This window comes from Dreissena polymorpha, chromosome 11, assembly GCF_020536995.1.
Source record: "Dreissena polymorpha isolate Duluth1 chromosome 11, UMN_Dpol_1.0, whole genome shotgun sequence".
Taxonomy (NCBI): Eukaryota; Metazoa; Mollusca; class Bivalvia; order Myida; family Dreissenidae; genus Dreissena; species Dreissena polymorpha.
Window position 1 is genome coordinate 58,046,882 of NC_068365.1, and position 13,611 is coordinate 58,060,492.

Genomic DNA, 13,611 nt, shown 5'->3' on the forward strand with positions numbered 1-13,611 from the left:
TTTCTGACGCCGGGTGGGTACCTCAATCCCACATGTTATTGCGTATAAAAGTGATATTAATCATATTAAACATTGCTTATGGGACATTTATCAATCACTATAATTTAAAGCGAAAAAACAACACAGTAAGTTTCGACATTGTCTGATATAAAATTAGCGTTGTACGAAATGGAATACGGTCAGGCTATTATAAATTAATAAGGCTACCAATATCAGACGCTCGCGCAGGTACCGACTTCCCCGAAGTTACCGCATTTATTGGTTAACTAATATCAGTAATAATAACTCTTTTACAATAGCATTTATCGATACGTCTTTATTAAAATAATAACAAAATGGTTTTTACTTAATTGTTTCTGACACACACAGAAACGCGATTTTTAACGGGGATTTCGTAGAGTGACACGAATTGGGTACCAAAATTCTCAATTATTTTACATGCGCACGTGACATAATACATACTTAATAATGCTTAGTTATTGCTTATATGACATTTCAAGTTTGTGAAATAAATTAATGTTCTATAAAGGGGATCTCGGTAATTCTTGAAGCTTCCACTCGCTCTTGTCAAGACCGCATTGCCGCGTTGGAAATGGTATAAATTTAATTCATCTAACTTATCTTTCTGGAAACCAAATTTCAGAGTTGCATTAACCCTTTTTACACCGTTTTTGCCATATTTCATTTCCGTTTTTTAATCCGAACAAAATAAACGAAACTCGTTTAAAAAATGAGATCTAGGCATTCGAGCTCCTAGTGTGGATTAAAAGCGTTTATTGGTGACACCACATGAGCGCAAATGTGTAGATACCGTTAATAAGATAATATATCACATGTCACCTTCAAATAACATGTATGATGTCAATTAAGTGCATTACTATCAGAGTAATAAAACACAGCAAGAATTAGGCTTCATGCTGGGTTTTATTTCTCTTTAAGTAATGCAGATGAACCTCGCTTCTGACCAAGTAACTGATAAAACTATTTAAAAAAGTGAAATATTATGTGATAATCAGATCGATAACATAAACTATTTAAATCTGCTAGTATATCCGATAAAAATATATTATAATTGTCTTTGACAGTGTTGACGTTCAGTTGTTCGTGGTGACGACCGCATGTATTTATACATCTCTTACACTTCTCAAGATCTCTTTTCGGCTTTGGAAACGATATAAATTAAATGTCACCAACTCATCTTTCAGGATATCGATTGTCCGAGTAACATAATCCCCATTGACACCGTTTAACCATTTTTAATCGTTTTTTTCAAGAGGAAAACAAAAGAAACTCGTTGGAATAAAAGTGAACCTAAACATGTAGCTTGTCTAGAAAATGGCGGACAGGTCGTTGCTAACGAGTGCGCCCGATTAATCGATCGCCGATTGGTGGATCAATTCTAGTGGGCGGAGCGATCATAGATAAGGCGTCATGTCAATTACATACTGCAAAAGACAGGAGTATCAATTATGTTATAAGCTTATGAAACTGTAACATCTTCTTCACACTAACAAATTATTAACTAGTTAGATTCAATGAATCATGAATGAATGCAGAATTAATTTAGGCTGAAATCTTGGAATGAAAACATCGATGACACGTTTAACAATTGTTCAATGTGGTTACTGACATAATTATGATCCTGGCAATTGCTGCATTCGAAAGGGTCATCAACAGTCCAAGGCCAATGCACATGTGAAGTATCAAGCCAATCGGTCAATTCGTTGACGAGTTATTGATTGGAAACGATTATACACTTATTGTGACAGTGACCTTGACCTAGTGACCCCAATTTCATTAGGGGTCACCTACTGTCCAAGGCCAATGCACATGTTAAGTATCAAGTCAATCGGTCAATCTGTTGACGAGTTATTGTTCAGAAACGATTTTCACACTTATTGAGTCATTGACATTGACCTTTGACCCCAATTTCAATAGGGGTCATCTACAAGGCAAATGCACATGTAAAGTACCAAGCCGATCAGTCAATTCGTTGAGGAGTTAATGATGGGAAATGATTTTCACACTTATTGTGACCGTGATCCTTGACCTTTAACCTAGTGACCCCAATTCCAAATGCCGTGTTAAGTTTCAAGCCAATCGGTCAATCCATTGACGAGTTATTGATCGGAAACGAACTGGTCTACAGACAGACTGACCGACATCCAGCAAAACAATATACCCCCTGTTCTTCGAAGGGGGGCATACAAATGTGCGGGGAGTAAGTCGAGATATAAAGCGAATTTCAATACGAAATAAACGCTTACCATACACTTACTGATATGGCTGGAAAGTGAGCGTCATTTAAAAGTTAAACAAAAGAAATAAAGGGTATAAAACGGCAAAAAATACCTGCCTCGACATGAACGTCGCCTTCTTGACTATCACGTGATTACCCCCTCTGTATAGGAGATTTGTGGTAAATTGGGGGTGGGAGTGGCGAAGCATACACTATTTCTCCCAATGTAAGAAATAAATACAAATCCACTCATCTATAGAAAACTGTATATATAATTTATTCATTTATTTAATAATAGGAAATAAACAGCACTTTAAAGTGAGCACATTTTAACTACATACAATATACACATAGTTCTAACAAAGGTTACAGGTTACAAAAAAAAAATTGTACTAACAGAAGAAACAATACATCAAAATAATTAAGACATTTTTCATATTTTGTAACATATCCGTCATCTCACACTATTGTAAATATATTTAATTACAAGAACAATTTACATGATATTTGTTAATATAAATGCAAATTTATGCTCTTTATAAAACTAGTCCGATAAAAACGCTTTTATAAATCCTAGCAAACAATATATTGGTCACAATCTATTACTCAGGCCTTGTTTTCGAATGATAAATAGTATTTTTTGTAAACAAATAAATTATTGATACAGCAATTTTATTTACTGCAAGCCAGTTTACATCGAATTTCTCAAAACAAATCAATTTATATATACATGTAAATTGAAGATTTTTTTCCTTGCAAATGCAACTTGCCCTGTTTACTGATGGTTGGTAGATAACACAATTGCTTTACCAACTAATATTAATGTGTTTCTAGTTTTGTGGTACACTACATTAGATACAGTTTACTGCAAGCAATTGTATATTATAAGTTAGAGAAGTCAGTGATATTGTAGAAAAAATAATTTGTACCGTAATAATAAATACTATGGAATAGTTCCAAAGTTGTTATTCTCATTTAATTATTATAGATAAGTAAAACAATAAAGTATATAAAGTTCAAATTGTAGTTAATCTATTAACATTAGGGAGAAATACACACATTGTGGGAATATGTGTGTATAACTCTTTGCACAAACGTAAAACAAGCTTCAGAAACAAGAAAATAAACAACAACCAAAGAATGTGTGCACCTATAAATGTAAAGGTAAACGCTCCATCAGGTGTTTTAATTACATTCAAACATGAACCTACACTAAATATTGCTGTTGCACATTTATAAGTTACTCACTGTAATTTTGCTTACAGTTATCTGCCACTAAATTTCACCAAAAATCATCACTTAAGAACATTTTGGAACAAAAAACAAACATATTTCAATGCATACATAATATTTGGAAATATATACAGACGACAAGTGCTAAATGATGATGGATGTATCTATAAGCTCATATGTATGTTCTTTAACCCATTTATGCCTAGTGGACTCTCCCATCCTTCTAAATTGGATCAATTTATTTCCAAAATTAGGGATGTCTAGTATATTTATTTCTATATTTAGAATATTACTTACAAAAATTCCTTTCAGCAAACAGCGCAGACCCTGATGAGACGCCGCATCATGCAGCGTCTCATCTGGGTCTAGGCTGTTTTCAAAGGCCTTTTTTTCTAGACGCTAGGCATAAATGGGTTAAGTTCAAACGTAATAGTAATTCATTACAGTTCAAATGAAAAAGTCCTAAAACATCAAGGTATGTAAATTAATGTAGTGTTTAAACTGTTGACACCTTGCAAGTGTATCACATTGACAAATTGACACAATATGTCACTGGTTAAAAACGCATAGCTCAAAGAAAGGGCATTTTATCCATCTATTTAGTAAAAAAACATTCAAACAGCATCTTATATGTTAAGATTAGCAAATTATTTTCTACACACTTCTCAAAGACAAATAAGTGAAATGCATTTAAAGCTTTACATTTTTTATTGGTTCTTAATTAAAAGGCATTACCAATAACTGTATTGCAATATATATTACATATAAATATTGGAATACAAGTGTTTTGATTTAATTATTTAACTTGCATAATACCTCCATTTAAGAAAAATATATTTGTTTTCTTTATACAGCCCGAAAATAAATACAATAATTAAATATTTTATTCTCAAATATTTTATTCAGAAAACCAAAAAAAAAAAAGATTAAGAAAAAAAAATCAACAATATAATGTAACAATTATTTACCAGAACGTTCAAACATACCACAAACATACTGGGAAGTGAGGTGAAACGTGTCCATTATGTATCAATAAACATTCATTGATCTTTGAGTACACCACTTTGTCACAATATTCCGCATTATATGCACATATATTCTATTTGAAATAGAACAAAAAAAAGTGCATTTGGATAATAAAATTTGTTCATGATAATCAAAGTAAGTTAAAGATTTTCTTCCAGTCATTGGAAACAAGAACAGTATTAATAGTTGTTTCTACTTTAGACGATTCTTTGTTGCCTGTTGCACAAATTGGTGTGCTAAAAGACCGCCAATATCTTGAATTATATGAACTAAATGCCTCATTGACATATTACTTCAGTGAGAATGCAATGTAACATCATAAGTGTTCAAAGGACAACATAATATTTTGAATTAAGCAAACTATTAACAAAACAAAAATCACACAAGTATAAGTTTGACGGATGACCATGTAAATATGTATGAATATGAATAAGCAACTTAGTCAAACAGCTATGAAATTCACACTTATCATTTTGCACCGTATTGGTCAATGTTTCAGAGATTCCAAGTTATAAAATGAGATGTCAGCATTTAGATATACGATATAACATGCATACTTAGTAGCTACTAGTTTTTCCCCCATTTGTCTTGATGATTCCAAAATTTATTTTAGCATGAAACGCTAAGCCTTACTTGTACATTCCATTCCATCTCTTGGGTACTTCGTTTCTGTAGGATATTGTGAACGTTCTCAGAAAGAACCCGCTTTGAAATAAAATTTTAATAGATCATTTGGCAGATTTAGAAATTATCTCCCTTTTAAGGCTTATCACTTCCCTTGGATTGTATTTTTTTACTTTTGATCTTGAAGGATGACCTTGACCTTTCAAAACTCAAAATATGCAGCTCCATGAGATACACATGCATGCCAAATATCAAGTTGCTGTCTTCAATATTGCAAAAGTTATGGCCAATGTTAAGGTTTTCGGACGGACAGACAGTTCAAATGCTATATGCCACTCTACCAGAGGCATAAAAAGCTGTTTGACAAAATGCAACCATTAGAAAACAACAACACGGAAGTTGTGATTTGTAAATGAAATGCAGATTTGCATGAAAACATTTTTATAACTAAGACATATTAAATTATTACTGAGTGCATCTTCTTTTTGACAATGAAGATTATACAATAGCATTTATTCTATCATAACATAATCTGTACACGTTGTAGAAAATACTACAATTCTTAGTTTATACTGTTACATATTCACACGTTTCTGTGGAAAGCTTAGCCATTGTGAGCAGTGAACAAACACTAAGAGCTCATACTAAGTTATGCCACCAGCTGTATTCACAGACAGCCTATAAGCATCAAATTCAGAAGGTAAGCATCAAACATTTGCATCTTCTCAACATTTTTATATGAAATACAACAGTTTCACATGCAACCTTCAAAACCTGTTCCTTCATTCAATACAATTATGAAAATTAAGATATTTTATTATGCAAACAATTACAGTCAAGTTTAAAGCATACTTTATCACTGAAAAACATGGAATAGTCACCCATAGGGATTTCCATTTTAATCATAAGAAATACATGGTATTTAAACATAAAACTGTTCCCTGACCTACCAATCGACTGGACAAAACAGCAACTATACAATTTATAAGCAGGTACAGACTTCAACAGATAAAGTTATTGCGAGTATAATGGACCATTTTATAAATGTCTATTTTATTTCATTCTATCCAACAATAATAACTTTTCTTTAAAATAGTGATAGTTATCATGTACATTACCTATATAATACTAATGAGAAATGTAATTTACAAAGAACACTTCCAAATGTATTTAACGGTATTTAACACTAGAAATAAAGTTAACTGACATAAACAAGTTTTTAACACTCTAAACAGTTGAAACCAAGCAATAAAGGTGATCATTCATAAACATGGTGCTGTTACACACATTGATATGTCTTGTCCAACGCATGGACTTACTGTAATTCTAGCAAATAAACTACGACAAGGAAGCTAAAAGTTTTATCCAGTCAAATTTCATAATTTCTGGGTATAATCAGTACCTCAGAAAGACAGCTTGAATGCTCCACTATTTGTGCCTATTTCCTGGGCAGAACCAGTTCAAGGAATAATAATTGCTTGAATGCTATCATTAAGTTATTTCTGTTAAAAGCCCCCTAAAAACACACACAGTCAAGTTTTTAATGTGATTTCAATTTGTCAATACATCAGTCATTTGATTCACACAATTGTAACAAAACAATTAAGTATGCAACAACTGTATTTTTTTACATGCATAAGAATTCGTTAATTGGTATTATTGAGAAGCTGTATATAACAATTGTTGCAATTTTTAGTCTTTGGGTCCAACACAACTTTCATACCTGAAATGACGTTCAACAACTTTATTTGAATTGATTTGCCTTTTGCTTGAATGATGTTATACACACAGCAAGAATGAAATGATACTTTTTAGTTTTTCTTTTGGTTTTAGATTATGACTGCATGGCATAGAATGAAATGCTTAAACAAAGCATGTGAATTTAGCACAAAATCATATTGTTCAGAAGCTCATTTTCGTAATGGAATGAACTAAACACAGAAAAAACTAGGTTTCAGAAAAAAAGAGTAAAGGACATGTCTATACAATAAGCTTTCCTATTAAAACTATTGATGTATGATTACTAAAAAGCCCATAAACACTCAAAATCTGCGAATATTTCGTACAATATTTCGAAAAATAAAAAAAAAATTAAATCAAAATCAATGTTCCTTATAGCATTAGCCAAATTTTAAACGCTAGATGGGGTCTGGTAAAATAGATTTAACGTGATACAAAAGGCTCATTTTTATTTTTTTGTGTCACAATATATTCCATGTGAATTTCTCACTACAACATCCGAACAATTACGAGCAAACGCGGGATTGGCTTCGGGCAGCTTCGGAAGAAGTCAAGCTTTTCTACACGTATATACGCCATACATGGTATATATATATGTTACAGCAAAGACTTTGCATGAAGTATCACTGCTAAATTTATTTCGAATATTTCTCCGACTGTACTTCTTCGGACTGAGCTTTAAAACAATCAAGGCATTCCATAGCTGATATCATCAATATCAGTTTGGTAAGAAAACTATTACCGTTACAACATGACTTGAACAGTTTAAAGAATAGGTAAACAGTTTATTAGTATTATGCAGATAAAGGTATGCAGTATAAACAAGAGCGCCGCATGACGGAGCAATATACGCCCGATTCGTGTGCCATTGGAGATGATACACTGATGATTGATGTATTTGTTTTGGAAATAAGCAAAAAAAAATTTCAAAAATCGCGAAAAAAATAAACCCGATGAAAATATCGCAAAATAAAACTGGATAAAAATATTGCATAAAAATATTGCATGTGTTAATCGGTTGCATGTCTCCAATCAGACCTGACTGATATATAATCTATATACTACCTCTGACCAAGTTTGGTGAATTCAACTTGAACTAGAGCTTTGTCACTGAATGTGACTTATACCCCCATACCACTTTGACGCAGGATAAAAAGTTGTTTAAAAGTTTCGGATGAATACAATTTGAATTAGAGTCCGGACAAAGTGGCGCCGTTGAAAATGCACTAATTGACCCTATGACCTAGTTCTTGACCCGACATGACCCATATTCGAACTTGACCTAGATATCAACTAGATGCAACTACTGACCAAGTTTGGTAAAGATCGGATGAATACAATTTGAATAAGAGTCCGGACAAAGTGGCGCTGTTGAAAATGGACTAATTGACCCTATGACCTAGTTTTTTACCTGGCATGATCCATATTCGAACTTGGCCTAGATATCAACTAGATGCAACTACTGACCAAGTTTGGTGAAGATAAGATTTATACAATTTGAATTAGAGTCCGGACAAAGTAAAATGCACTAATTGACCCTTTGACCTAGTTTTTGACCCAGCATGACCCATATTCGGACTTGACCTAGATATCAACTAGATGCAACTACTGACCAAGTTTGGTGAAGATCGGATGAATACAATTTGAATTAGAGTCCGGACAAAGTGGCGCCGTTGAAAATGCACTAATTGACCCTATGACCTAGTTTTTGACCCGGCATGACCCATATTCGAACTTGGCCTATATATCAACTAGATGCAACTGCTGACCAAGTTTGGTGAAGATCGGATGAATACAATTTGAAATAGAGTCCGGACAAAGTGGCCCCTTTGAAAATGCACTTATTGACCCTATGACCTAGTTTTTGACCCGGCATGACCCATATTCGAACTTGGCCTAGATATCAACTAGATGCAACTGCTGACCAAGTTTGGTGAAGATCGGATGAATACAATTTGAATTAGAGTCCGGACAAAGTGATGCCTTCCGCCCGCCCGCCCGCCAAGGGGTTTCACATAATACGTCCCGTATTTTATACGGGCGTATAAAAAGTATAATGCAAACTACCCATACAATTAAATTTAAGTTTCTAATAGCACTAACTGTTTAACACTTTCCCACTCAGAAGCAAAGTGAAAATGGCTATGTGCAAACAGCATAAAACCAGAACAGCCTGCGAGTTACTTGCAGTCTGTTCAGGTTTTATGATGTTTGCTTCTCATCAATATCTAAGGAAATGAAGCCTTATAGACTTGAATATAGTATGAAAGGCCTTTAATTAAATTTACCTTTCTAAGCGACTACAAATGCATCCAAATACCTATCTAAGTGGTAAAGGGTAAAACATGTTCAGTGAAACATCTGCAAACTGCAACAAAAAGTTAGTATTTAAACAACATCACAATTAGAATATGTGAGATAAAAAAGGCAAAATAGTTTAACACATAACAACATATTGATAACAGCATTCTTTTTTCCATCTTTATCAATAGAAAATCTAAATCAAGTAGTCAGAAATTCCAAATGCTCAAATGCAAACATTTATGTATGTAATTTGAACTGAAGAATTGGAAGAAACCAAGACGTTTTTGATTAAATTTTACATGGAAGTATGACATGGAGCTGCATATGATAATGATTGGGTATTGTATAGCAAAAAATGCAGTTTTTATTTGCATTACATTCTAGTTTTATACTATAACAATATTGACAGGAATAGAAAAGTATAACAGTGCCTGTTCAAATTAAGTATGACAACCGGTATGTAAATCTGTCAAGTACAAAAAAGCACAAATAAACTATTAAGCACTTGTACTATCTGCATACAAATACAGTCACTAAATTTATTACATGTACACCTAAATTTAGCAACAAATAAATTTAATTTGCGGTTAGATCAAACAAGTTTTATTGATACAATGTGTATAAAAATGTTAAGTCTATTTCATATCAGTAAAAAGAACAAACATACAATATGATATAACAGGTGAAGAAAGAAAAAATAGAACTTACACAATTCTCTTTGAGGCATCTAGTTTTATTGCTCTCAAGCCTTCCCAACAAATCCTTACATTCTAACCCCAAACAAAGAGCAATATAATTTATGTAGATCTTTATAGAATTCATCTTTAAAGTTAAGTCATATATACTTCAAATACTTTGGACCTTGAGATGTCATTGACAAAACATCAAAAAACGTTAATTAACCAAAAAAAAAAAAAAAAAACAATAACAAAATGTATAACAAATTCAATTGCCAAATATATGATATAAAATGAGAAAATGCACTGTGCTGCATTTGCTGTTGTTCCTATATATCATTAGTGGAGGTGATAGGTCGTCATACTGCTGTAGAGCTTTTGGGGCGTGCTTTTCCTCTGCGTTGGGCTAAGAAAGACGCCCCCACAGGCTCAAGGGCGGCGACTTTGGGCTGGGAATTTAATGCCTTGAATGTTGCTGCCATAGCACCCTGCAATGGAGTAAGTGAAAAGTTAGTATACATGTTTGTTTTGTACATGTATTTACACATAACTAAATAAATATAGTTCAAATCAACACATTTTATCAAATATTATAGGTTTTCATGTAAAGACCTTTTGCTGCACACTTTTATCAATTACTTATTGTCACACATGTCTGTTATTCAAGGACAATGACAGCATTTTATGCGTTAAACCTGTCTCAATACACTCGATAAAAAAACAACATGTCGCATGTATATATTGTCTCCCTACATCATGGGTCTAGGTCATTATTTGAGGTAAATCTTTTCATAACGCATATTGTCCTTGCCGAAACTTCTTCATCTTAAAAATAAATAACTTTCCACCACTGACCACACCAGATTAGCAACAAAGAAGCAAAATAAGGACACAGGGGCAAGTTTTTTTCTATAACAAACATCCTTTGTATATGAGCCTGGATGTGCATAAAGTATCAGGTTCACAACACTTTCAGCTTTTATGGAATTTTTCCTTTACATTAAGCCCAGTTTTCCCAAAACGATGCTCATGGTTACCTTGACAGCGTGTGGGTCCTGCAGGGTGAGTCTCATGTGCGGGAGCTGGTCCCTGTTGGCCACCCAGTTGTGCTTAAGGACTTCCGGGGCCGTCAGTCTTTTGTGGGGGTCAATGTGCAGCATCCTCGCAACCAGGTCCTGGAATCAAGCGAAAGTATGGACATTAATGTGAACAGCGGTCTGGGAAAGCAGGGCTTAAGGCAACTATGTATAGTGTCCTAGGGGATTAATCTACGCAATTGGCACAGGCTAATCAGGGGTCATACTTTCCACCTTGATGGGATTTTATGTTTAGAAAAGATAACCTTTAAATGAAAGATTCCAAACAAGGATAATGTGTCATCCCTGATAAGCCTGTGCATATTTGCATACTGCACAGGCTAATTTGGGTGGCACTTTATGCACATGAATTAAGCCCAGTGATACACAAACACGGCTCATATGGGCATCAATATATATCAGATCATATTCAATGAGATTTAAAATTTCACTAAAATAAACCAGTTAATAGACGTTGAGTTGCTTGTGGGAGGTTAATGTGTCACATCCTTGTAACAAGGTTTGAGGAAATCAATGTAAATTGTATGAAGATAGGGATATTGATAAATAACAAGACACAATGACAGATCTTTATCTCCAAGGTATCGTTATTATGACACAGAAAAAGCATAATACAATCAAACAATCTGTTCAAAAGTCTGATAATTAAGTGTTCAATTTTTTTGACAGCTTTGTTTACGAAAACATAGTTGTTGGGCCAAGCTCCCACCTTTGCAGGTAAGGAGACGGAATCCCAGTTTCCTCCAGTGAGACTGAACTTCCCTTCTCCGATACGACCCAGGATGTCATTTGGCGTGTCGTTGGGTCCGTTGGCAAATGGTGTGTGCCTGAGAACAGTCAGAAGCAACATATGCTGGTCACACATTAGGGAAAAATAGGCTTAAACATAGCAACAATAATTGGCTTAATACGAGAAAACAGGTGCAGACAAATAGATTTTTCTGTCACAATTTCATCTATTTTGAAGCCATTGGCTAATTTCATAATGGCCATGAAAACCCTTAGACAACATACATATTTTACTTGACTTTTGGAAAAGAAGTTTATAACCTATTACAGAGTGACAAATGTATTTATTGGGTATTTCTCTCACCAACAATGTAGAACAAGATTTATATTAAAAATGTCCATTTTTCGTCAGAACTGCCTGGTTCATATGGGCTGCTTCGTGATAAAATGGGTCTTATTCCATATGGCCAGCATAGCTCTATACCAGCCTGCGCTGTCTGGCCAGCAGCTGACAGTAATCAGTCTGATTATGGGACCACTAAACAATGCGTGACTTCATATCGCAGGATGGTCTGGAGCTATGCTGGCAGCATATGGCATAAGGATCCATTTTAACATAAAGCTGCTCATTTAGCATTTATGCCCTAACCTTTTGCCACTTAAAGATACATATTTTGACGCACTTGTAGTCCCTTAGAAACTTAAATTAATAAAGACCTTTCTTACTTGATTCAAGTTCTAAAGATTTACCTTATAAACCCTCAGATACTTAGAAAGGTATTTTGACGCATTTGTAGTGCCATAGAAAGTTAAATTTAATTAAATATCTTTCTTACTAAATTCAAGTTTTAAAGTTTACCTTTTCAACCCTTAGAGACTGATGAGCAGCAAACAGCATAAAACCTGAACAGACTGCAAGTTACTCGCAGTCTGTTCTGGTTTAATGCTGTCTGCACATAGCCATTTTCACTTTGCTTCTGAGTGGGAAAGGGTTATCTTCACTTACCCTGCCAGCATAGTATAGAGGAGCACTCCCAGACTCCAGATATCACAGGCTGCATCATAACCCTGGCGCTTCAGCACCTGGTACAGAACAGAGACAGATGCAGAAGTTTACAAGCCGTTTTAATATGAGCATGCTCTCTGAAAACTGAGCTTAATGCAAGTGTGTACAAAGTCGTCCCAGATAAGCCTGTGCAGTCAGGAGACTCTGTGACAACACTTTCGGTGTCATTTAAATTTTCGCTAAAGAGAGACTTACTTTTAACAAAAAATGTCATAAAAGCTGAGTGTTGTCCCTAGTTAGCCTGTGTGGACTGCACAGGCTAGTCTTGGACAACACTTTAGCACATGTTTTAAGCTCTATTTTTAAACAGCAGCTCATATCTTTATTATGTTTTATAAGTACAGCTTTTGAACTAGTTGGATTACACAAAACAAAAAATTCTATTTCTGCTTCCCATCCAGACCCCCAAAGTGAGCTAGCAATAACATATACATTTCTGCTCAAATTAGGGTGAAGAGTTCACCAAGAGTTTCAAAAAGCCCTGTAGAAGGTAAACATGGACGTTTTATACCAGTCATACCTCAGGTGCCACAAAGTTTGCTGTATAGCATGGCGTCATCAAGAGGCCATTGTCTGCCCGGAGCTGCTTGGCAAACCCGAAGTCACAGATGCGCAGACTCTCTGGGTTACCACTGGTGTCTGCGTAGAGAATGTTGGAGGGCTTGAGATCTCTGTGAACAACCTGAAATACAGCTGCTGTCAGTGGCTGTGAAATTCACACAGGCACATAAAAGATTGCCTCATTCGTTAACAACCTATCCTATCCCACAAGATTTTTTTGTTTTGTTGTTTTTGTGTGTGCACAATTTTATTTCCTCTGTAAAAAATAACATGCAAACATACATGTTCTATTCAGAGCAATTTATGGACAGGTAC

The 13,611-nt window shown here is 34.5% G+C and overlaps 1 protein-coding gene across 4 annotated transcripts in view; it reads right to left on the bottom strand.

Moving 5' to 3' along the window:
* Positions 1–2,500: 2,500 nt before the first annotated feature.
* LOC127849592 (ribosomal protein S6 kinase alpha-1-like) overlaps positions 2,501–13,611 on the bottom strand; it is a 58,318-nt gene continuing 47,207 nt past the window's right edge. For 2 of the 4 annotated variants that reach the window (XM_052382315.1, XM_052382314.1), the window contains 5 exons: positions 13,256–13,417; positions 12,676–12,752; positions 11,650–11,767; positions 10,881–11,018; positions 2,501–10,331 (listed from right to left, as the gene is read on the bottom strand). In XM_052382315.1, coding sequence (XP_052238275.1) covers positions 10,203–10,331; positions 10,881–11,018; positions 11,650–11,767; positions 12,676–12,752; positions 13,256–13,417 — 624 coding nt within the window. In that variant the 3' untranslated portion in view covers positions 2,501–10,202. The remainder of the gene's footprint in view (positions 10,332–10,880; positions 11,019–11,649; positions 11,768–12,675; positions 12,753–13,255; positions 13,418–13,611) is intronic. The other 2 variants (XR_008034941.1, XR_008034939.1) reach the window with 2 other exon arrangements.